The following is a 27,265-nucleotide window of genomic DNA, read 5'->3' as shown; positions in this document are numbered from 1 at the left end:
GTAATTTATATGGCCACCTCCGTAGTGTAGTAATTAGCGTATTTGGTACCGTGCTGAGGGTCCCGGGTTCGATTCCCAGGGGGGATGAAAATAAATATTAGTGATTTTACTGTGATCACCTTACATGTAAGTAACGATCAAGATAACACCGCGTCAGTACAATGCAGTGCCCTATTCACCATTGGATGCGGATAAAGGTTAGAAGAAGAAAATGATTTTCTTATGAAAGTGATATTGATATCTGTGAGTTAAATAAATAATAATTAAGTGTTTTTTTCTTACTGTAATATTTATTTAATTTTACCCTGGACTGGTACTTAAAGCGCAGTACTGATCATCTTACCTTCATGTAATAAATTATCGAATTAACATTGCGTCAATTTGATGCAGTTCCTTTTGCACCATTGGGTGTGGATGAGGGCAATAATAATAAATATCATAAAAATTTAAATTATATAAAATATTCCATGCACAAACTTATGTATGCATTTTTTTTCAGGTATGTTCATATCCAGCTAAGCATTTCAGCAAAAATTTTGAAGATATTGAAGGTAAACCACATTTTATTTTATTTCATATGTAAAATTAATCTTCGAAGTGATAATCTTACAATTGATAAGATGAATTTTATACAATCTACATTTAAAGAATCTAGTTATTCCCTGATATCAACAGATGTTTTTTCATGATTTATTTTTATCCAATTTCTTACGAAGATAAGAATTGAATAATACCGTTAAGATACATATCTTCCGTGTTAAATTTTCTCATTTTAATTAATATGAAAAACAAAACGGAGATAATAATTCCCCGACAACACCAAATGTTTTAATGTATATTTAGTCATAAAAAATATTTAGTCATTTGGGAAATCTAAAATTTTTAATGAAGTGAAAAGAAAATTTATTACTTTAATTTTATTGCGAAGCACTGACCTAAAAATTATTTTAGGAGTATATTTTTGTTTGTAATTATTGGTATAATTTATTTAAACACTAGGCGTGTAATAAAAAATGTATTTCAAAAGAATTGTTAATTTTGTGGTTTGGTGATATAGCACTCTCCTTATTATTCATCATTCATTTTGTGTAATACCATTTAAAAACTTTGCGACTGCTGGTTTCAGAATTACCATTTCATATGACGGAATGGTTATTCCGAAACCGTTAGTCGTGAAATAGAGTTTTATGTGGTATTTCACAAAGTGAACGATAAATGATAATGAGAGTACATTTTTGACATCTCAGCGTAGATGAAGAAGAATATGGAAGTCTGGGTATTTCCAGGGCTTTATAAGTGATCACTTAACACACGTGCAAAATTTACCATTCTACCTATGATTGATAACCACACTAGGTACTCAAATTTAAGGAACTCATCTAACTAATCTCATGACTCCATACGTGTGAGTTAACCACTCACCGAGATTTTTATGTCTACCGGTTTCGAGACGTACCCGTCTCTTATATACTAATTTTATTAACATTTTTGTAAAAAAATAAGCAATTAAAAATGACTAACCACTAAGTAAATGCTTTAAATATTAATAATATTAAGAATAATTATTTTGCTTTGTTCCACATTTTGTATGCTTTGGGTACAAAATAAACATCTGAAATCGTTGAAAATGTCAGAATTACATGGTAAAAAATTTTTTTTTTTTTTAAAAAACCTTTATAGGTTTAAAACACCCTTAAAATTCTGTGTTTTTAAAGTTTTTTTTTTCGAAAATATGTTAAAGATATTTTCGATTGTATTTATATTCCAATACAAAAATCCGAAATGATTGTCAAAAACTAAAGCGATGTTAATTATCTAGAAACATTTTGCGTGAACTGAAGTATGAATTTGTTTATTGAGAGTTTAACCAAAATTCTGAACAAGCTTTATCCAATTCGTGCGATTATTTTATCGGGTTTGATTGAACAGTTCTGTTTGTTGTTTACGGGGATTATTGCCGAGAGGATATTCCACTCTGTAATGACCTGCATCTATTTTTAGAGGCAAATATTTGATTGCGGTACCAGGAGCCCATAAATCGAAACTACATAGAGATACACATGTAAGTAGATAACTGCACGTGTAGGATTAGTATTGGCTGTGATCGACCGGCGACTAGATGCAGTACTCCGACTGACATGGGTCTGCCAGCGTCCATGAATATTTCAATGCTTGCCGGTGATCGATAAATTACATTTTCGCTATTCTGCAATCACATGGGATTCAAACTCGATTGTATGAAACAAATACTATTAAATTACATTCTTCTTCTTCTTCTTCTGCTTCACTTTCCGTTTTACTGAGGATCGTGATCGTCCAATCTCCTTGTCCTCTAAATATTATGTATACACAACATTTAAGGTGCGTAAAATCATGTTTTCAGACGGGTTTCAAGTGTGTAAATTTTACTCAAAATTCAAACTTTGCATACAAATAGAAAGGGTCTGAATAAAAGCTTTCCCTATTCCAACATAGATGGTTGTTGGAAACTCACATGTACTATGTCACGGGTTTCATCAATATATTATAACTAGAAGTTCCAAAACTTTAATGGTTGTCAATAATGAGTAATATTGGTGAATATTCCTTAGAATTAAATTGTGCATAGAGCACTCGATGGCACTGGCACAATGCTTAATTGATCTTCAGTTAAATAATTGATCAGTCCCGCGCTTCAGGTACCTGTCCAGGGTGATATTAAATAAACGTTAAAGTGAAAAATTACATACAATCGTTTCGACCCATTTAGAAATCAAACCTCCAGGATGTGAGTCAAATGCTCTTACTCCTACACTAAACAAGCTGACATCCTAACGACCATAGCCTATAAAAACAAACCAATATTTTTAATTTGCACATGTGGACTATTGCATTATAAAGTTAAAAATGCATTTCATAAATAAAACGGAATGTCGGTTCGATAGGGCTGAATTTCTGATAATATCACGGTCACACTTAAGTCATACATGACCGCTGTTTTATCTCGAAATGATAAATGTACGAACAACGTGCTCCTACGTCACGTGACCTCGGATTCAGACTCGGGGTAGAGGGATGAAGGGGTGAAAAGAAAAAATATACATATGAATCATAGAAGAGAGATATCAAAAACCATATGTTTTAAGAGGGAATATTCACAAATTCTCATAACGGCAGTTATGAGAAGAAATATTCGATTCATTCTCATAATTGCTGTTTAAAAAATACACATACAAACACACACCATAACATACACATGAATTAAGTAAGTTATAATAGTTTTTGACAATGTTTTGAATGTGTCGAAATCTGCTTATTAAAAGCAATCTCAATCTAACATGAATGGCTCATGTGGACTCATGCGTACAGCGTCACGAGAATAATGATATACATTTCATTGGACTTCAACAAAATTTGAGTAGTGTGGTTGTCAATCGTGGTAGAATGGTGTATGTTGCACGTATGTGGAGTGATCGCTTAACCAGCTTATGACATGTAAATACTCTGACTTTCATTTCCTTCTTCATCTATGTTGAGATGTCAAAAAATGTAAAAAATAACTCCTTTGTGGAGAAAACCCTGATTATTGAACAAGTAACTGTCACAAATTCAATATTTATCTTACTGTGTTAACAAATCACATAACAAGGACACACTAAACATGTTGTAAAAAATTGTAACCCTTATCCACACCCAATGGTGCATAAGGCACTGTATTGTATAGAAGCGGTGTTATCTTGATCGTTAAATACACGAAGGAAAGGTGATCAGCCTTCCGCTTCAGTTACCAGTCCAGGGTCACTAAATGATCACTAACTGATTGAAAAATCACTAATATTTATTTAGAGCCTCTTGAGAATCGAACCCGGGACCTCCAGCATGGTAGCTGAGGGCGCTAACCACTACACTATGGAGGTGGAGGCGGCTTTAAAAAATACTGATAAAATAATATTATATTTTAAGAAAACACTGTTACACATTTTATCCATAGATATATAATAAAATAATGATGAAAAAAAAAACTAAAAATCTCGAGTGTTTTCATCTTATGTATTTCTAGCTTCGACATTCTTATAAAAAAGTTTAATACCTTCAAAATTCACGTCAACTGCGGTTACTGCACGTTTCCAGATAGAGGAAGCTAGCGCTTAAGTAGGATCATGATACACCCCCAAAAGCAACACGAAGTGTGCTTTAGAGCCGTCCGAACTCCATTTGACCGTGTGTCTGTAACTTCGCATTTCTCTCTTGGCGTTCATGCAATTCATAACGAAATTATTCCGTGTCCCTCTGTCTGCGAGTGTGAGGGGTTTCAGCTGTTAGTATAGCCATGCTGTAGGGGAGTCTGCTCAAGATGACGTATTCTACGTGACGTAAAAATACTGCATCTTAAAATAAAAAGTCACTTAAGATATAAGGAAGTGAATGATTCAAAATGATTAAAGAGGGTAGAAATTTATCACAAAAATGCTTTCAGTTATATAAATCTGCCTTTGATATTATTTAATTTATACTTCGTTATTTATTATGGAACTTATAGATACATTAATGCTCTTAATTATTCACGTATCTTCACTTATGGAACCAATACTTTTATTTATTAAATATGAAATAACAATTAATGATGTCATTTTAAAATGATACACATATATTTTCTTCAAGAGATGAATGATGAACTTCAAAATAAACAGTTGTGTCAAGACAAATTTGTTTTGTTTTTAATAACAGCAGCTAAATCATTAAAATTTGAATTAAATTGACTGCATTTTTTATTGAATTTGTCTAAATCGAGAAAAAGTACCTATTTAAAAAAAAATTACGTTACCTTTTTTAAATGAGCATCCCATGGCTTAAAGTGATCTTTTAAGCCATGGCACAGACTTTGTCCTTTAAAAACTGTGGTAACAAACCTAGATTTATATCTTAGTTGAAACCTCTATAATACACTAAATATGGATATATCTTATCTCGGTAGAGTAAAAAATACAATGTCTGATAGAGAATAAATGTAAAAAAAAACAATTGAATTATATATATTTATATACATAATTCAATTGTGTTTTTGTATTTATTTACATAAATGTTTTTTTTTCAAAATACTAATTTTTCAAATAGAATCTTCAAAAAAAATAAAACAAATCCCTCTAGTTAAAATAGTGTATTGTGTAAAATTTATATTGAAGTAGTGATATCTTCGTTGGTTTAAAATCATACGTTTTTGTTTTTTTTTACATTTGGATGAATTTTTAATTAAAGTCATAGTAATTACAATCAAGAGACCAACAAAACAAAAAAACAACAAAACAAAAACATTAAAAACATATTGATGTTATATTATTTATTGATTAATTAGTTTTAATTTGTACCAGAACATGAATTATTAAGTGGATTATTGAAGTGTTTAATTTTAATAAAATATTGATGTTAGTTTAACTTCTGATAATAGCAATGTTGATTTACATCAAACAACCAAAATTTCACGAAGTTACAACTTTACGACAAATAACCTGTACCAACAATTTAAGCTAACGCCTGTCGCTTCTCGATGTCACTCTGGCAATACCACCCTAGGGCGTCAGTCAAAGATCTTTAATTCAATTTATCGACAGTGGGGTCGCTCTATCTACTGTCCAACTGACCATAGACTAGCTGGAGGTTGGTTTGACGGACTGACGGAGATGCCGAGAGGATTACCATTTCGTACATACATTTACATCAAATTATATGCATTCCAAGTTAAGCTACACAATTCGCTTATGCAATGATATTACAGTATCATATTCAGTAGCAGTTCGACATTATGAGGATCAATTTCAATCCTCCGTTTCTCTAATGTAATAGTAAACACATTCTCTTTCTCTTACCCTTATTTCCACCCAATGGTGCATAGGGCACTGCATCGTATTGACGCAATGTTATCTTGATCGTTTGTTATATAAAGGCAAGGTGATCGCTCCTGCGCTTCAGGGACCAGTCCAGAGTAATATTAAATAAATATAAGAGTGTAAAATCACTAATATTTATTCTCACCCCCCTGGGAATCGAACCTGTCAAAACATATATGAATACTTATACACGGTGGCACAAAATTAATTACCCTCTCTCGGAAGATGTTATAATTTTTGCAAATGGCGTCATACGTTAATCATGTTTAACATTTGTGAATTAGACAGCTGCAGTACACACAGATATAATTTGGCGCAACATTAATCATCAATTTTTGTTTTTGAATTTTTTTTTACCAAATAATATTTATTCAATGGTTGGTATCTTTATTTGGACAATTTTTTTTTTTGTTAAGAAAAAAAAAAATGATATCTGTCAAGTGGCTGCCGCCAGTGTTGATACACGTTTATGCCCGTTTTATTAATCCGTTTGTATACTGCAGCAGTCTAGTTCACAAACGTCAAGTATGGTTGACGTATGACGCCATTTGCAATAATTATTACATTATCTGATAAGGTGATTTATTTTGCGGCAGCTGTATACATTTTTTATAAATACGACAAATCAAATTTAATTATGAAATTAGATTAAAGTAGCAGATTAAAGATTTACCAATTTGATGGCACCTTATCTGGTGATTTAATCGAAATTTTTAAATAGTATTATTACCTTCGCATTATTTTTTCAGCCATTTGAATACATTTTCCATTTTTAAGTACTATATCTCACGAAAATTGTCTTCATTATGTTTGTATTGATATCACGATCCTTTAAATATTATTAAGAGGAACTGATACGGGAAATCTAAAATAATATAATTTCAATACTATTTTCAATTGAGAAAAACTAAATTTTTTTTTCAAACCTTTTATGCTTTTTGGTATATTTTAAATTTTATAACACTGAAATTATTATTTGTTGTGTAGAAACGTGTGTACAAACATTAGACAACATTAAAATTGTTTTTTCATTATATTAATTAATATCGAATATTGTGTAAAGTGTTTTACTTAGTTTTGTGTACACTGGTCACTTAAACCAGCCTATGACGGTCGTCAGCCCCGTAAATGCCCAGACTTCCATATTCTTCTTCATCTTTCATGATATGTCAAAAAATAGTATTACAAAAAGGTTATTTTTTTTCTAAATAACCATCATGTCATTCCACAAAGTTAATGCCGAATCTATAAATAATTTAATAAACCAGTGTCTGATACATTAAACTTTGAAAAATTACATAGGCTTTGAAGCATGTAATACAATGGCTCATTTGATATGTTATTTCAATATGCTGATTTTTATAGGCGTCCCTTATCAATGTATCTTTGCTGTATAAATCTAAATAATGCGTTTATTAAATTGGATAATTTATAAGCTTTTTTATCATAAACGAAACAAGAGTAAAGCACACGCGTGCAGGATATATTTCGCAAAAATGCACTATCTTCGGCTAGGCCCCCCAGTCTAAGATATATGATCGTGTCCTTAAAAGTTAATAACATTCCACGCATTTGAAAAATGGATTAATCCGTCTAGTACCGCGTATGTGTAGTAGAGGGCACTTAACGTTATTCGTGCGACATTTATCACCCTTCGCAGGAGAGAGAGAGATTCATCCCGTCTTCCCATCTTTCCCTTTGGGGTTTCCTCAACACGCGAGATTCACCGCCCTTCATTTTCCTTTCTTTTCTTTATCTCGACCCCTCGGACACAGGCAGTAGTGAGATGGCCAGATATTGCGAGTCATTAGTCTCCGCAGGTGTGGACTTTATCGTCTTGCCGAGTACGTCATAAAACTATGCCCAACTTTGAACACGGCTTACTTTGTATCAAGTTGACTACTCTAGCCCGTTGTTGGCGAGCCCGTATCTCTAGGTTTTTCCTACCGAGACTAAAAGGAAATATAAATAACAAACAAAATGTACTCGGTTCTCCCTGGCTAGTTCAAATACGGCAACTCACCCGTATTTATATTTAAAATGATCAAAAAATAAATAAATAAAAACACGGATAAATCAAAATTCAATAATAAAATAATCTAAATCAAACGAATACAAACGACGAATTTTACAACATTTTGAGTATATTCAAACTGAAATTGTTAAAAAATCTTGATAATCTCCAATTAGGAGTTTCTTTTTCATTATTTTTTGACATTTTAAGATATGTAGATGAAGAAGATAACCAAGGTTGTGACGGACGTAAGCCCTGTAAAAGCCCACACTTTCATATTTTTCTTCGTCTTTGTTGAGATATCAAAAAGAAAAGAATTTCGCATGGAAGATACATTTAATAAGTATAACCAGTATAAATTTACTAAAATAGTATATGTCACATTGAAATTAACAAAATTAAATTTTGTCCGCTTCGTTGTGTAGCATTAAGCATATTTGCGTCAACTCTTTTGGATACAATATTTGTCTGATTGAAAATATATTGAAATCTTTGGCGTCATTAAGGATAAAAAAGATAATTATATCTGTGGTATCAAGCTTATCTGACGTAAACAAAATTTCAGCGAAGTGAATATTATTTATATAAAAATATTTGTAAAAGTAGGTATATAACATGTAAAAAGTTGAACGTAATTTAATTAATTTAAACAAGTTAATTGCATGTTGTTATTTAAACATGTTGACGTGACATTTTTAGCAACAACAACAAAATTACAGATTTCTCTTGACAATTCTTTAAAATCTTTCAGCATTTTTGCAAAAATTATACACTTTTTGTCTTCATTTGGCTTTAGTCCCTGTTTTTTTTTATTAAATTTATTTATGTTCTTGAAAAATAAATTTGTACTTTTGTTGTTGTCTATAAGTGCTGATCATTGAACAGAGGGCTAAAATATATATATTTTTTTAATTTTTTAAAAGTTTTGGTTATTTTTATTCGCGTATTATAATATTTATTATATTCGCGTTATTTTAATTTTGCATATAAATAACATTTGAATATTTTTACAAGTATTATACAGGTAATTGCTGACTGTAATTCATATGTAGGGATAAAATAAGAAAATATTTGGAAAACAATGGCGATTTCATGTAACTTTGCTTTAATAAACGAATTAGTAAATACACACATAATATAAATTATCTATGACAGTTTGATCATAATAGTTTTTTATCTATGACAGGTAAAAACACATGTCACATGCGTATTTAAATGAAACGTCGTTTTAATTTACTTTAAAAGCTTTAAATTTCTTAACAAATGAACATTTGATTTTTTTATTTAAATAGAAGATTGATAGGTGTATGATTAGATGTCTTCGAATTTAATATTAATTTAAAGCTTACTGCTGTTAATTATATCAAACAAGGTATAGAAATAAATTAATATAGTTAAATATCGTACATTTTAAATATGAACCGATTGAATTATTTAATTGGGTGGAAACTACGTAGAACGAATTAAACTTGTGTAAGTATTTGATTTCATGCTTAGAATTTGGGTAGTCTGAAAATAGTTATTTATTCAAATTTATATATAATCCAAGTCAATGGATGGTTGTTAAATAATAAATTATTCGGTTGGTCTTTGAAATATTTTTCATGGAGTTGAATTGAACACTGCGTAATGTTGAAATGAATTCGAGCTTTTCGTGTGACACGCTTTACAGAAAAGAAATTTATGAGTCATTTTTAAAACATTCTTGTTTTATAACAGCTCGGGCCCATTTGAACAGTATTGGCTGGAACTCCGTGTAAGAATGCGTTTGGATATAGTCAGCCTTTTATTAGTGCTTTGGTAATTTATTGAAGTTTCATGTACAAGATTTTTAAGGGTAATTAAGTGTAAGTAATAGAGGTTGAAATTCTCATTCATCATGCAATTTTTGAAAAAAAAATCTGGGCGTCCATTTCACAGTGGTTAAGGCAAATTTCTACCAAACAACGGTCATGGATTAAACTCCTAGGGGTGTTGGAATAAAAACAATTATTTTTCACTCTAATATTTATTTCATATCACTATGGATTGAAAGGCTAGACTAACTAACTTGCTTTTAAGTCATTAACGACCTAGATAATGCAATCCGTAACAAAATTTGTGTATCGATTGGCATGATTAGTTTAAAGTGAACTAATCCATAAACTGCCTTTAAAAATATATTTTCCTTTTTAATTTAATCACCTACTAATTAATGCTGAATACGCCATAAAAATACTGTAATAAAAAGGTTTTTTTATTGTTAAATCTTAATAAATTATAATAAAAATGGTCATATTTAAATAGTAAAAATCAAATTCATGGAAAATTGATATTGGGAATTGAATTATACTATCTGTTATGTGGGACGCCAAAAACTTCATACATTAACAAAAGTCAAAGATATATTAAAAATACTGAAATAAAAAGGTTTATTTTGATTGATTAACCTTCAATATCCTCTCAATAAATTACTAATATTTGCTTGTGTTAGTCAAATTACAATAAAAATGATCATTTATAATGATAAATGTCAAATTCACGGAACATTGATATTGCGGATTGAATAACATTATTTGCTATGTGGAACGCCGAAAGCTTCACGCATTAACGAAGGTCCTATTAATAGGTTTCGCACTAACAAAAGCTTGATAACACTTCCGGTACAACAAACCGTACCAAAATTGACAGTATCCGGTCCGATAACGCTACCATTATCCACCGTAAAACAACAATAACAGTAAACCAAGGAAACTTCCATGGAAATAAAACAAAACTCCCAAAATTATCCGCACGCTCGGTCATTAGCTCATAAAGGTGGTGTGTGTCCCATAAAAACAACCCCGTTCATCAATATTAATAAGCAATCGAATTACGGAACGACCACCTGGCGCGCTGTGGGACCCTGTATTGGGTATATTGGAATATTATATTATTTGCAGGAGCCATGTGTGTCGCTGCGACCCGATCAACCCTACGGCTATCGGCCTAGTGCACGAGCGGTGATGCGCTGATTGTACGAGTAACTGGGTTGAATGGAATCACAGTGTATCAATTTACATGAAACAATTTTGTTCCAACGAATTATCTCCCCAAATTTCAGATATCGGCTTATACAGCTAACATAATACATAATAAAATAATAACTTTATATAATATTATTTTTGATATCTTAGTAAAGATAAAGAAGAATATGGAATTCTGGGCCCTAATAGGGCTTACGACTTTCATAGACTGTAATTAACTCCTAATTCGAGATAATCCAGATTTGTGAAGTATTTGGATGCACTCAAAATGTAAATAACTTTATAGTTTCACTTTCATTGTATTTGACAAGTCACCAGGTTTCCATCATTTCCGATATCATTAAACTGTGGAAGGCTAGTCATTTTTGTGACAAACCATGATTTTATATTATTTTTCTTTGTATATAAAATCATGGGTTTCAGCCCCTGCCTTGTTGTGAATATTACACAAAAAAATAATCTAGCCTTCTTTCAGTCTGATGATGTCAGTAACGATGATGCCAAGTCAAATAAAATAAAAAGGTCAAATAAAATAAAATTAATAAAAAATGCATATTTTTCATTTTATTTTAAAATCCGGCTCCGCCAAAAAATGTTACTAGAAAACTGAAAACTAACACATTATATGTACAAGCATTTCGTAAAGTCACTGAAAATTCATGAAATTTAGTTAAATGGTAAATGTATCACTAGTAGAAAATGTTGTGTAAATGTAAGTATTTTCAATTATCAGGAAAATCGAAAAATAAAATTCTACCACAAGGTATGTTTTATGAAACGTTTATATTTTAGACGATTTTGTGTGTACAGTTTTATACTGTTGTGTATGCAGCAGTAAATTTGCAAGTGCTTCTCTATCGAATTGTTTCCTAACAAACCGGCACAGTTATTTTACGATGGGCGTTATCGAGATGTTTTCATATCAAGATGTCGCATATCACCACCACGTCAGAATTGTAACGTTTGTCGTAAAATTTTCCATATTCCAGAGGCACTAAAACGCCAATAAATGCAAATGTCCCCTAGAACAGAGCTCTCCCTTTAGCGTTCGCAGTCAGAAGTTCGCCCTTTCCCGGCATTTTGTGCGGATGTCACGCCCTGCAGAAGTACGACACGTGACGGGAGCGCAGGAGACAGAGGAGTAACCCTTTATACCAGTGTTTTGCAAAGTCTGTGCCGTGGCACACTGGTGTACCGTGGTGATTAATTGCTGTGCCGCGAAAAAAAGTCTAGTTATGTGAAGATAACACATCTCTGTCAGATTGTGGTCCCGTGGTTAGTGTTGCGGACTCTTGAGCTAGAGTTTCTCGATTCAAACCCACTCTATCTCAATTTGATACCTATTTCTAATAATGATCCACTTAGGCTCACATAAACAGTATAAAATTGAACTATTTTTGTAAATAATAAAATCACAAATATTTTCATTATTAAAAAAAGAAATAGCTAAAAGCTATACGAGCGAGGCGCTTTGTTGCGTGAAGATCGTGCGAATTGGGATTTTTGACTTTGACTTCTCTTATTTTTTTTTTAAAAAAGAACGCCTGTGGACGATCAACGTAGAAGTAAGAGCAGCTTTATCAACGATTGCTCTAATTTTTATCACCTGTGCTCAGTTAAATAGCCTCACAATTCGCATTAAACATCATATGTTTTACATGTTTTCATATATTATTTATTATAATAATAAATCAATTTTAAATAAACTTCATTTTTTTTCTTTGGTGTACCTCTAAAAACTCTTAATTTGGCAGGTGTATCTTGAACAGAAAAAGTTTGAGAAACACTGCTTTATACTACAGACCGCATGACACGGGTTAAATCGTGCTTTCTGGATTAAGGCAATGTCTCGTGATATAAGAATAGAAATTTTCATCGTTTAAACGAGAGTGATGATGAAGTGCCCTTTGTCCAAATTCCCTGCCTCCTCCATAAAGTACAGCTTTAAAATCAAGACTGGAAAAATCGCTTGTTTGAAAAAAAATTTGTTTGTTTCAAACAATTTTATTTAATCGGATTTTTTCTTCTTATTTTTCACCAAAAAACAAGGATTGGAATAAGCATTACATAATCAAATATGACCATGTTTTTGATAGGAAGGTTAATGTTTTGAAGCTTTAATTTTATTTCACTTAATACTCCCGAGAAACATCAATAAATTAAATTGTATAAATTTTGTTTGTAGAGTATATTTAACAAATTGTTTTTTTTTAATTTTTTATTATATAAAATATTTACATTTTTATTTAAAATATAATACATTTGAATCATATATACATATGGAAAACTTTTATATTTCGATTCGCTGTGCCTCTTCATAAAAGAGACTGTGCTCTTGTGCTTGAAGAGGGACTTACACTCGTGGTTTAATGTTATATAATAAAATATATAATAGTTGTTTTTTTCGGAATAATTTACACATTCCGTTAGCGTTAAGAACTTCCCCAAACAGTGGATAATATAATGTCTATTAAATCAGTGTGCTTATTTTGCCTTAATTAAGTTTACATTTGAATGTGGAAGAGGCGAAGATTGTTTACAAAAACAGATTTGTGTGGCATACATTCTCTCTGCCACCCCTGCAAATGCTTCGTTTTAGTTGATAAGTTAAAAGTTAACTTTAAGTTAAAAAATCATCATAATATAATGGATAGTTTCAATTATATTAAAAGAAAATTCTCATTTAATTTTATCCCCACTTTGATTAAAAAAACTAAATTTTAATCAAATAATTCATTTAATATAAAATATACATATACATTTATGAAATTTTTTAAAACAACTGAAAATCATTGAAAAAAAAACACATTTAAGGTAATTCTGATTCAGTTACAATGTGATTTGAAAAACATTTTAAAATTCATAATTCTGAAAAAAAATCTAACCTCACCTAACGGTAACCTAATGGAGAAAAAAAAATATGGAATTTTCATAAATTCTACCCTTCTCCGCTTAGAAAATCAAATATTAATCAAACAATTATTGTAACATGTACACGATATTTCAAATGATTTAATTTAAAAAAAAAAAATATTTATACAAAGGTGATTCTGATTTACTTACAATACGGTATGAAAATATTTTTTAAACTTTATGATTCTAATAAAGAAATCAAATTTTCTGATAAATTTAAGACGATGAGATCAGAAATTGTGGCATGGATTACTTTATAGGTAGAAGAAATCGAGCCAAGAAGAAAAGTAATTTTTACTGAAGTAAAGTAACACTAAACAGCAGTTTTCCGTGATGCCTGAACATCGGTAACGCGAAGCGTTTGGATCGTTTGAGCTGAAACTTTGCTCATCTACCTAGGACCTCGTTTCCCCCGTCGTTTCAAGACCTCTGCCATTAGGTAGAAAGAGATATTTCTGGGATTCCGATGAAACGCTCTTCATAACATCACTTTATACCTTTTTGTGAGGTTCATTTGAATATTTGAGTCGTGGGAATTATGTGAAATATACACGCTCCTCCGTACTTGTGGACGAATACTAATGGTTACTGAGAAAGTTAGAGAAGTTGTTCAGTTCTAGTCTGATCTCTTCCACTAATATTGCTGATGGTGTGTGGCTGAAGACATTGATACATGCTACCGAGTATTTTATATTATAATGTAATCATATGGTTACATAACGGAACGCATATTTGATAAAGGTGTATCTAAAATGTAAGCGCCTGCCGCTAGGCAATATACGTAGCAATGTTTCTTTGTTACAATATTTGTAAGAGAAAGTTCCAAAAACCCGAAGAGATGGTTAGTTTTATTTTAATATAATTTTTTAAGTGTACTTTTCTTCTTTAGCCTTCTTTTCGCAAGATACTCACAAATACTTTAATTGAATCCTATTTTCAGGTATGTTTTAGTCCACCTTCTTTCTGTTTTTTTCGTCTCCGTAGTGTAGTGCTAAGCGAGTTTGGCTGATTTTAAGTAATTTTCACTCTCATGTATATTTGTTTTTACCTTGGATTAAAGTTTGAGAGCAGGACTGATCATCTTGCTTCTATGCAACTCGCGATCAAGATAACACTGCGTTGATACGATGATGTGCCCTATACACCAGTGCCCCACACGTATACATGTACGTATAAAATCCAAACCATATAAGATGTTTAAAGAAATAGGGTTGAATAATATACAACGTTGTCGTGTGCGAAAATAATCCATTGCAAAACAAGGAAGCGAAATTTCAACCCTTTGCTGATTTACTTCAACTCGGCGATGTTTTTATTTTACAATGGGTTCGCTTGCCAAGTACAGCGCCCGATGTGCCTGTTTCGCCGTAATCAAAAGAATGTTTACACCTTCGGAGGCGAGTTGGGAGGGACCTTTTGCTTACCATTGTACACTAGTACTGGGGACACGCCTTTGCACCCACCGGAATAAATTTATCGAGGTAGACGTATTGTTCGCAAGGTCCGGTGCAAAACAAAACTCTTACTTGTTTATTATCTTCACCTACATTTCAGGTATTTTGATTATAGTATTTGAAAATACGAAAAAATGCAGTAGAAAGTAACTTTTTTAAGGTTTTTTTTTTGACAGATAATAACGATTCACAATAATGTGCTTCACAGGGATTTCGTGTTCCAAAGGCACATTTTAAAATACTTGTTTATAAAACTGTATGAATAGTTTGAGTGTATCAAAATACTTGTTAAAAAATCTGGATTATTTTCAATTAGAAGTAATTTTTATTTTTTATTCCATCTCAACATGATGAAGTATAATATGAAAATGTGTGCATTTCAAGTAAAAAATAACATTATAAACATATACCTTCTATTAAATTTGATAAAAAATTTTAACCCTCTTTCGTGTAAAATTTAAGTTTTGTTAAATAATAGAAATAACGCGTTTATCTTTATGTTAAGTTTGACATAATCGTATTAATCGAAGTAATATAAATATAAATTACTATTTTCTTATTCAGGCCACTTATTTTATAATTTTTCTTAAAGAGAATTTTCACTTTTTTCTAAAATCTTTATTAAAGAGAATTTTTAAATCTTACATTTTTTTAGTAACATTTGATAAAATGCAACCTTCGATACCTCTATCAAATAAAAAAAGTAATAATAGAACAATAAATAATAAAGTTTTAATTTCAAATGTGTACCGTGATACATGCTTAATTATAAACTAGTATGGTATAAAGAATATCAAGGAGTATAATTTTTAGTTACATATAAATCTTACTATCTGTTGGTGTTGTAATAAATGCGAATCAACATATTGATTATTTTCAAAATTATTTTTACGGAGTTTTTATTAACTTTTAATTTACCATATAGTCATCAAAAATATGATTTCTTTTGAGCATTCACATGCTTACTTAGAAAATATAATAGATACATGGTTTATGGTGGTCAGTAACGGGTTTCATCTCATACCCCGAGGTAGCGGGTAATTATGCGTGCAATGTGTGGGTCCGAGAAGGTTCGCGCTTTTAAATGTTTGCCGATTGAATAGGGGCGACTTTTTCCACAGCCCCTGCCAAAAATGCCTCCAGCTCGTTTGTTTGTATTATTCACAATTTACAGCTTCGGGAAACAATGTTTCCCTAAAAAAAAACAAACGAGAATTTACGTTAAATGCGCCTTTATTAAGAATATATTGCGTACAACGGAACGTAAGGAAATGTTAACAAATTGAACCTATTTTTGTTGTTGTATATATGTATATTATTCAAAAATTAGTCTTGGAATAGATATCAATGGCCCCTCGAGTATTGATTGAAAATATATTATTTTTTTAATTCGGCATTAGCATTGTAGAATGACATGTTGTTAAAAAAAAAAACAATTTAACTCATTAATTAAACCCATTGAAAATAAACTTCATTGAGTGGTTATTATGCAACTGTTTATTTTTTTTAAATATTGATAATTCGTCAATTGTCAATCGATGCGTGAGGATCTAGACGTGTCTTCGTGCACAATTTTATTTCAGAGTATATACAAACATATTTATTTTTTTTTAAATTTACATTGAAATAATTTTTATTTTTATTTTTTTGACTCCTAACCGTTGAATAACGTATTTATTTCGAAGAAAAACTTAATTTTACAATACAAAAACGGTGTTTCAACAAGAATGCATTTACGTTAAATCTTATCTCTTCTTACCCTTAATTAAGTCACGGACTATTGACTATCCCATCTTAAAGATATCAATAAGCAGTTTCACCAATTATCTACTTCATTTTACAGATTGATTGATATTTTTTTCAGATTTGATAAAATATAAAAAAAATCATTTCGTTTTTATTAATTTGCTTTTAAACGTGGTTAAGAGGTGAGGTTATAAAAAGTCTCATTTTAGTTTTAAATAATTTTGGGCTGTGTTCCACGGATTATGTTAAAGTTAGTTTCGCAACAATATTGGTAAAAGACAAAACCGCAAGGTTTGTTCATGTTTAAACAAATATTCTGAACCCAGTAATAGAATTATAAGTTTTAATTGATCAGTCGTTTATCGACTTTGTTGAGGAGAGAGAACCTTTAATGTTGTTATAAAGACCATCAGAAAATTATATATTACACTATTTATATATATATATATATATATATATATATATATATATATATATATATATATATATATATATATATATATATATATATATATATATATATATATATATATATATATATATATATATATATATATATATATATATATATATATATATATATATATATATATATATATATATATATATATATATATATATATATAGGGTGTTTTTTTAAGAGGTACACAAAATCAAATTTCCCGCAAAAAATTGACGGTGGCACCCACCGTGTGGCATGTTGTGCTATCTTGTTGAAACCACAGCTCTGTCACATCAATGCCATTAAACTGAGGTACAGAGAAGTCAGGTTATCATGGTTGCGTAGAGCTTTTCTTAGACCATAAGGGTAACAGTGAATTACATTTATTTAAAATCACTGTTTGGTGTGTATTATGGGTGAGTGGAATCATTGACCCATATTATTTTAAATGTCGGTTTTAAATGACGATGCCAGCCAAAATGTTACGGTCATCGGAGAGCGCTACAGAACCATAATAACAGACTTTTTCGTACCTCAGTTGAATAAAATTTATGTGACAGCTGTGCTTTCAACAAGATGGTGCAACATGCCATACGGTGGATGCCACCATCAAATTATTGTGTGTATGTGTATGCACATTTTAAATTATAAGTTAAATAAATTGACTTCTCTTACTAACAACAGTAAAATTCAAATTTATGCGAAAAAGTCTTATTTTCTCAGGTACATACTCAGTTACTTGAACTATGAAAAAATACAAATGTTATATTTTTGTGAGTTGAAACATAATATTTATAGTAAAATACATTTCAGTTGACTATCACATAATTGTGAAATTTATAATATAAATATTGTTTAAATTCAGCTAATTTTAGTATTATAGAAATAACAGCCTATAATTATTCATAAAGTAATCATGAATAATTCAATAAAACGATATTAAGCGGAGGTATCTCACGATAACGTACTATTTGTCTGTGATTACACTAAACTAACATTATTTCTTCTTAGCTACGAGTGTATTCTTAGAATAATAATTAATATCGTTAAGTTTATTTAAATAAACCCAGGATTCCAGAACATTGTGTTAAAAAAATATTAGGAAATAATTCAAACTGTTATTATAATTATTTACTTACTAAATTCATACGACTTGGTATTAAAATTAGGTGAAAAAATTTGTCTACTAGACATTGTGTTCTCAATTTTTATGTTTGGATACTTAATATATGGGTTCATAATATTTCAACAAAGCTTTTATTTACGAACACAATTTCGTCAAATACTTAATTGTATCAACAACAAAAAATAACAAAAAAAACTGGCAATCAGAGGTGTTTTAATTTGAGAGTACTCAGCGTGTGACCTCACACATAACCTAAACAATATTTTTTTATGAAACGCGAGAGAAATTCGATTAAAGGTTACTTGATTTAATATTATGCGATTTTAAAATCCATTTAAAAACTTGTGAATATTGAAAAGTAAAGTAAAGGCAAATAAGCTACTAATAAGGGAAAAAAACAATCGTTTTAATCCATTGTTTACTTTATGTAATACCACTTTTATAAACACTTATTCGTGACTACATTTTTTTATTACCATACACCACAAAGCTATCAATGCTTTTGATATAAAAAAATATACAAATAAGGGATTACACAAAATGAACGATGAGTGATAAAGAAAGTGTTTTTAAACATTTTATGTGACGATTTCCACATTTTATATGTCTTTTTTTTTTCACAAATATAACTTGATAATTCAATTACCTTTATAATAATTTTTGGGCTAACACAATATATAATTTCCTCCTTCCGGCGTTTTACCATTACGAGGGACTTCTTTAGCGAGTTAAAATACTGAATTGTTTGATATGTTGTCATAACACCAATGTCTTGTTATGCTTGTTTAACGGGCTGTTAAATTAAAGTCGTTGTTCGGAATAGGCTTTCCATTGCAAACCACCAAGCGCTACGTGTAATGTACATACCTCCATTTCCGCTTACGAAGGGATGAAGAGGAACGGGGGATGGAACTTGCTACCCCCTGGTTATAAGTCAACCGATACACCACACCGGGCTATTCTAACGGCCTTGTCTAGACCATGGCAACTGGAATGGAAGCAAAGATAATTGTATTATTTATTCACAAAGCGCAGAGAAAAGGCAATAAAATTTCTGAGGTGTGTTAGTTAAAATGTCATTTAGATAATTTAAAATTGTGCACCTGATGACCTATCTCACTCTTTTTGTAACATTTTGTATATGAGATGATTCATTAAAAAAAAGTAAATATTATTTTCAATTCAAGTTTTACTTGATAAATATCATTATTTCTTAAAATCAGTTGTGACTCGTATTTCGATGCATTCCGACACATTTTCAAACACCATATGATGTGGAATGCATCAAGACACGTGTCACAATAGATTAAAAAAAATGTTTGTAAACATAAATATAAAATGGATAGATATTAAAACAAAGTACTACCGAATCAATTAATGAAAGTATTATTATTTGACGATTATCTCTAACTCTTAAACTAAACCATTTTTTTTAAACGTCTCCTCAGATTTATCTACATTGTATTTATCAATCGAAGTCGTAAAAATCTAACAGTCACCAAAAAATTGTTAACATAGCTTTAAGTAATGATTTTTTCTTTTGTTTTTTTTTGTCAATACAACACATTTTTTCCATGAAGTTAAATGAAGTTATTCGGGGATCACTTATTAACATACTTTTATTCACAAATGGTGCATAGGGCACTGTATGATTTTGACGAAATGTTTTATAGATCTTTACTTGAACGAAGGCAATGTGATGAATCTTCTTCTCTGGGAGGTTTTTTTTTTTTAGTTATTTGAGAATGCTTCTTAATTATTAACCGATGATTTTGTATAAAGGATCTAAGATACTTATACTCACGAATTGGTCTTGTTTATTTGTAGGAGAATAGAATATCTTTATTACCCTTGTAAATAATGAGATATTAAATAAAACAATGGTTTATAAAACTGGTACCCACAACACGACTACATTGTCTTCACCGTGACATTGTATACTGACGGTTTAAATTACTGGCGGGGTTCGGGGTACGTCAGAGACATTTCCGTTTACAAAAGATCTTCCGCCAGCCCTTTGGGCTGCCGCCCACCCCTAGCGCCGACCCTGCAGCAGTCAACTGTCACCCGGCCGCGTATTACCAGATACTAATTGTGCCCAAGTACAGAGTGACCATTTCGCTCCCCGAAATGGAAATGATAAAGTACACGTAAGTTAGCATTGCTCACATTAAACGAGACGTGAACGTTAACGTACAAAGAGGACAATAACGTTTAAATTGTACGTAACAAAATTTTTTTTTTTCTTGAAATTTATTTATTTTACAATTTTATTTATGCCATTTTAGTAAACACAGTGTTAAAAACAAAATATCATTAATGAAACAAAAGAAAAATGGTTTATTAACATGTTATAAAATGTAAAAATAAAACAATCCAATAAGACCACTTTTTGTGTTTATTAACGTAAATATGACCAAATTTAAGAGCTATAGGTCTTCTTACAAACAGGTGAAAATATAATCGTTTGTTTTTTCCCACGTTGATAATAATCCATTAGTTTTCAAAACTAGTCGTGTTTAAACTAGTAAGCCCAATAGTGGTCGTGGTTAAAATAGTAAGCTCGAAACAAGTCATGATTTTATTAATTAACTTAAAACTTGGTCTTACACGATGACCGAGATTTTTTTAATATCAAGTATTGTAAAATGAAAGTGATCAAGTCAGAAAGCTGAATAATCGGCGGGTAAGTACGAGGAGTTGCATGAATGTACATAAGAGAGAAGAAGATTATTTGCAAAGTCATTGTTTTGCAAATTATATTAAAGTAATGTAATCTCTTGCACTTCGATTGTCAGCACACTCAAGTAATTTTTGCAATATATGAATCTAATTGTGAATCATTCATATTGTAAGAGTTTATTTTAAAAGTTTTTCACATATTTTAAAGTAATGATTATTGTTATGTTAATTCTGCTAATTCTGTTTGTCATGCTAATTCTCACCAATTTCGTTAGTTTTTAAAAGTTATTGTATTTATTAATTAAAATGGATCATATTTGATTTATATCACCCGTACCCTTTTTGGGAAGTGACCCGAATTTAGGTTTTAGTAGCCTTTTGTACAGTCTGCGTGTGTTTGCGCCCTAATGGCGAAATAAACTAGATTAGCCGCCCCTACTGTGTGATAAATTCAGCGGTCTAACCAACCCATCAGACACGTTGAATGAACAGGATGCAGACACAGGATAGAACGATATACTTCACCTGCAGATGTGAACAATTTTACAGAACGTCTATATCGTTTTACTTTCTATACTTATGATAAAAGACAAAGATCAGTATTTTCTTACCTTTATTCTAAACCTTGAGGTAAAGTTTGCAAGCTTTTACGACTTATATGGTTCATATGTTACAATTGGAAAAGAAAATTGCTAGCGAGAGTTGATTCTTCACAATATTAATAGCATTAATAATATTGGACACTGGATAATTAACACTACATATGAGATGTCAATTTTTTAAAGGTATCTAAAGGTTATTATGAAATATATTTTTTGACATCTCATCAAAGATGAAGAAGAATTCGGAAGTCTGGGCATTTACGGGGCTGACCACCGTCATAGGCTGGTTTAAGTGATGTCATAAGCTGGTTTAAGTTTGTAAAGACATACATGTAACATTCACCAATTCCACCCATTATTGACAACCACACTACTCCAATTCTTGAAAGTTCTATATATATGAACTAATTTTTGAAACATTATTCTGGAATGATTATTTGATGAAATGTCAAAAAAAAATTACATGAAAATAACTCCTGTAATTGGAGACAATCCAGATTTTTTGAACAAGTATTTGGACACAATCAAAATGTTGTAGCTAAAGGTGCTTACATTGATATGAAACATGTATCATTCTTCTATTTTACACAAATGCATAAGGTGATCGCTTAAGCCAGCTAAATGCTTAAGCGATCAATTGTGTTTAAATTTAAACCAACTTATGACGGTCGTCAGCCCCGTAAATGCCCAGACTTTCATATTCTTCTTCATCTTTGATGAAATATCAAAAAATTATTGAATTCCATTGAAAATGTAAAGACTGGATTTCAAGTAAGAAACTTAATCTCAAAATTATTAATATAAATATATTTGAAATACGTGTACGTTTTTACAATCAATTTAATAGAATGTAATAATTAAAATTTACATAAGTGTCAAATAATTAGGAACGCAACCTTTCGAATGTGGATATTTTTATACCCATTATAAAAATGTATAAAATATCAATATCGTATATTTATTCAGGGTTGACTTTTTATAGATACCTTCAATGCCCATTTCTCTTCGCTTTTATAATAAAAAAATAGCACTAGGTACTTACAAAATATAAATAATCGTTTAATGAAATATAATTTTTTCATTATTTGAAATATTAAAGACTTCCTTATTTTTATAAACGTAAGTTATTTAATTTGTTGAAATGATTCATTCGATTTCCCGTGAATGGTAGGTTCCTATGTCAACGTATGTACTTCATAAAAAGAAGATATTTCAAAAATGTCGTCTATTTTGTTTCCGTTTTCGCCCCTCGATACTAGAAGTCTCTCTGGGCGTGTATATTCAACCCTTTGAGTGAAATATTCCAAATTGAATTGAAACGAGATAAACATCAAATCCAAGGGCCATCTTTTCAGGGAACAGCTGTGATTTTGGAGGGAATTCATCAGAGGAATTGCAAGATAAAGTGGAACAAATGTAAATGTGGTCACTGGGAGTGGTCTAGGCCCATCACAAAGCTTACTAAGGGTTGATTTGAGTGGTTACAATCTTGCTTCTAAATTCTTAAAAAAAACATTGTCAGGCGGATTCATTGTCTATTTAGTAAAATACAGTATGAATAATATGTATCTTTTAACGTTTTTAAAGAAAGTATATGAATATTTTTTATGTATATTTTTTAAATAAGTACACTTATTTTAATCAGTCAACTTTTACTTAAAACTTATCATAAATGATTCATTCACTTTGTGGTAAGACATGTATGCCTATCACAACGTTTTACCAAGAGTTAATTTGAGTGGTTATAATCTCGCTTCTAATTTCATTCGGATAAATTGTCTATTTTAAAAAATACAGTTTGAAAGACATGTATCGTTTCACGTTTTGAAAGAAAGTATTTATATATTATTTATTAATTCTCTAAATAAGTAGATTTGTTTTAATAAGTAACTGTGGATACTAAAAACTAGACATGGGTTATCTTAAAACCGAATTTTAAAATAACTTTTTTTTTTAAATACTGTAGCTTAAATCATGTAACTTAAATCTGGTTTAAGATTCGATTATTTAGAGGTTGTCTCACATTTGTGCACAAAATTATTTACGTGCAACGTAAATCTAGTTCCTGATGTATTTGAAATATTTAGTAAGACAGAAGAACGGAAAAAACTAAAAATTAATAAACTGAGAAAAATTAAGTTACTCGTATCTACTTAAAAATACACAAAAATTATCAATATCCATAATAAATAATATACGAAGATTAGATTCTCTTAATTATGTTTACATTTTTGAGATATTTGCTAACTTTTATTCATCATTTTATGTTCACTGGCAAAATACTTTACGATTTAATGTTATATTAATTTTTCCTAAATAATTCATCTAATTCCATTTTAAGTAGTCGTTCTGTAAAATTTATATCTTCAAGTTTCTTTTATTTTTGTGATTTACAGCGAATTTCTATTATAACAAAAAGTCTTCCATTACTTTCAAGCTATAAAAACGGACTTCACCTTTTGTCTTTCGGGCCTTTAATAAAACGATTGAATTAATTGAATGAAGGAAGACATACTTCGGAGGAAAAGTCGGCCCAAAAGTGACCCAAGTGTGGCCGCAAACGAAATTAAATTAGTAACAAAGGGAATTAAGATTGGTGTGGCTTAGAAGGGGGGATGTCTTTATATTGGCTTGGGTCACGTGGTAATGGCATTGAAATGCTAATCAAATGTGCGGTTTTTGTTTATTCCTCTCGTGCAAAGGTCTCTCATCCACCGATCACATACTGAGTATTATTTTCGAAAATCATTAAGAAATTAATTAAAAGTCTTAAACATCTCAACAGAATATGGAAGTCTGGGTATTAACAGAGCTTACGACCTATCATAGACTGGTTAAGTGATCACTTTACACACCTGCAACATTCACCATTATGCCCATGATTGAAAACCAAGCAAGTCAAGTTTTTAAAACTCCTACACATATCGTAAATCTCATGACGCTTTACGTGTTTGTTTATTGGAGCCATCTATGGTTGGCTTGAGAAAGCTTTTTTTAAGGGACATTTTAATTAGCATAAATGCAAGCTTTAAACCATTTTTTTTTTATATAGTAGAAGACGCCTGAAAACCCGATTTTAAATTTTGTGCAGGTAATAATTTGACGGGATATATGGATTTAAGTGTGTCCAAATACTTGATCACAGATCTGGGTTTAATCACCGCAGTATAATTTTTATTTTAAATGTAAAAATAACTCCTTAGTGGAAAAATCCAGATTTGCGAACAGGTATATGGACTCAAATGTTGTGGTTAATAATCTTGTATACGTTTATGTTAGTTTGAAAGTTTTGTAAACATCAAATATCATTCATGGAAAAAAAATACACGACTTTTTTATATTGTAAGAGCTGTTTTGCCTAATGAGATGCTGCCATGAGCAACAGATAAAAACAAATGGAATAAGTAAGCGTGCTTTGATTTCATTTGCAATTTTTATTATTATTTTTTATTTTAAACTATTAAAATGGTTTACACAAATAAATATAAATATTTATTTGAGCATAATATAGAATACCTCTCATTTTGCTGGAATTATTAAGTTATATGAAACACCGGACGCTTTTCACGGCACTAAAAATCTACGTTGCACACTTTAGCACCACGTGTTTCATACACAGACGTCTCTTAATGGCACTCTTGAGATTCATAACCGTGTCATTTTGTATTATTAATGGCAACCATAGACTGCCTCTCAATGTAGCTCCTAGGAGGTATGATGCTGCATTGAAACTAATTTGAGAACTTATTGGTATTTTATTCAACTTTGTTTTATCTGAGAATAAACTATACGATATGAGACAGGTAGAAATATTTACTTGTTGGATAAAATGATATTTCAAATGTAAATTCTACGACTGTGAAAGGTACAGTCTCAGAATTAAAAACATATTTATTTTTTATTAAAAATACATTATTTCATTATTATACCGCCTCGCTAATGACCTCTGCAATACGGTATTTACAATCCAGGGTATACCGTTTTGATATTACATACTCTTAATAAATATTAGAGGGTTTTAATATTCTTTTTACTTTTAGTCATTGTCCGCCTCCGTAGTGTAATGGTCAGCACGCTCGGCTACCGTTCTGCAGGTCCCGGGTTCGATTCCCAAGTGGGGTAAAATAAATATAAGTGATTTTTGCACTGTAATATTTATTCAATATTACCCTGGACTGGTACCTAAAGCGGAGGGCTGATCACCTTTCCTTCTTGTGTAAACGATCAAGATAACACTGCGTTTATATGACGCAGTGCCCTTTGCACCATTGGGGTGCGGATAAGGGTTTATTATTATTATTATTGTTTAGTCATTAATATCCGTTATATTAAAAATAACTTAATTTTCCATTTTAAAAAATTGCTTTCTAAACTACTCTTTACGAATTGAAGAATTTGAGATTTCCTGTGCTGAGGGCACATTATACAATATATATTTATAAAATTTAAAAATATATTTAAATTTTTTGTCATCTGAACATACGTAGATGAAGAAAAATATGGATGTTTGGGCATTTACGAGGCTTACGACACACCCAAAATGTTGTTAAAGAAAGTTGTTTATGACATGTACATAATTAAATACGACATGACCAAATAATGCCATAGATTCTAGATCTACCCACTTCAACTGCATATTTATAAGTGTTTTATATAATATTTAGTTTCTGTTTTAATAACATGGAAGTTTCTTAATAATCTAAGTTTTTTTTACCAAAAGCGGTAGTTTAAATTTTGTATGATGTGTTTTGGATTTTTTAATGAGTTACCAAAGTTACGATAGAGTGTGTGATTTGTGTGCTTTGCTGGTAGGTGCATTCTCGTAATATGTGAGAGTAATTTTTTATTGGTTTCACTGTTATATTTTTAAGTTTATTTTTAAATGTAATATTTTATATATTTATAGTGGGGATCATTTACTGGGTAAAAAAAAATATTCTAAAAAATCATTGATATTACAAACGCAAAGAAATAAAAAAAAATCCATCTATTAATTAATAGAGATGTGTGAATCAACGTTCACAGAATCCATGTATTGTATATCACTCATATTTGTATATCAGTCCGCCTCCGTAGTGTAATGGTCAGCACGCTCGGCTACCGTTCTGGAGGTCCCGGGTTCGATTCCCAAGGGGGGTAAAAATAAATATAAGTGATTTTTTCACTGTAATATTTATTCAATATTACCATGGACTGGTACCTGAAGCGGAGGGCTGATCACCTTTCCTTCATAAGTAAAACGATCATGATAACAAGGGTTTTATTATTATTATATTAAACTCATATACGTAGTTGGCGTTTAAAAAACACTTACATTAACTGTTTTTATATGTACTTATCTTGCATTTTACTATCGTGAACTAATTTTCACAGATAAAACACAGACAACGAGATAGAAAGCTTTCAGTTAAAATTTT

The 27,265-nt window shown here is 30.7% G+C and overlaps 1 protein-coding gene across 1 annotated transcript in view; it reads right to left on the bottom strand.

The window, feature by feature from the left end:
* Positions 1 to 19,530, bottom strand: part of LOC148313045 (uncharacterized) — a 64,269-nt gene extending 44,739 nt beyond the window's left edge. Inside the window, exon 1 of the mRNA XM_088269543.1 lies at positions 19,432 to 19,530. Coding sequence (XP_088125669.1) covers positions 19,432 to 19,437 — 6 coding nt within the window. The 5' untranslated portion in view covers positions 19,438 to 19,530. The remainder of the gene's footprint in view (positions 1 to 19,431) is intronic.
* Positions 19,531 to 27,265: the final 7,735 nt, after the last annotated feature.

The sequence above is a fragment of the Brachycentrus maculatus genome, unplaced genomic scaffold (assembly GCF_059751285.1).
Source record: "Brachycentrus maculatus isolate JH-2025_06_01 unplaced genomic scaffold, ASM5975128v1 h1tg000024l, whole genome shotgun sequence".
NCBI lineage: Eukaryota > Metazoa > Arthropoda > Insecta > Trichoptera > Brachycentridae > Brachycentrus > Brachycentrus maculatus.
Note: the sequence above shows the minus strand (reverse complement) of the source record. Positions and strands in the feature narration are given on the sequence as shown.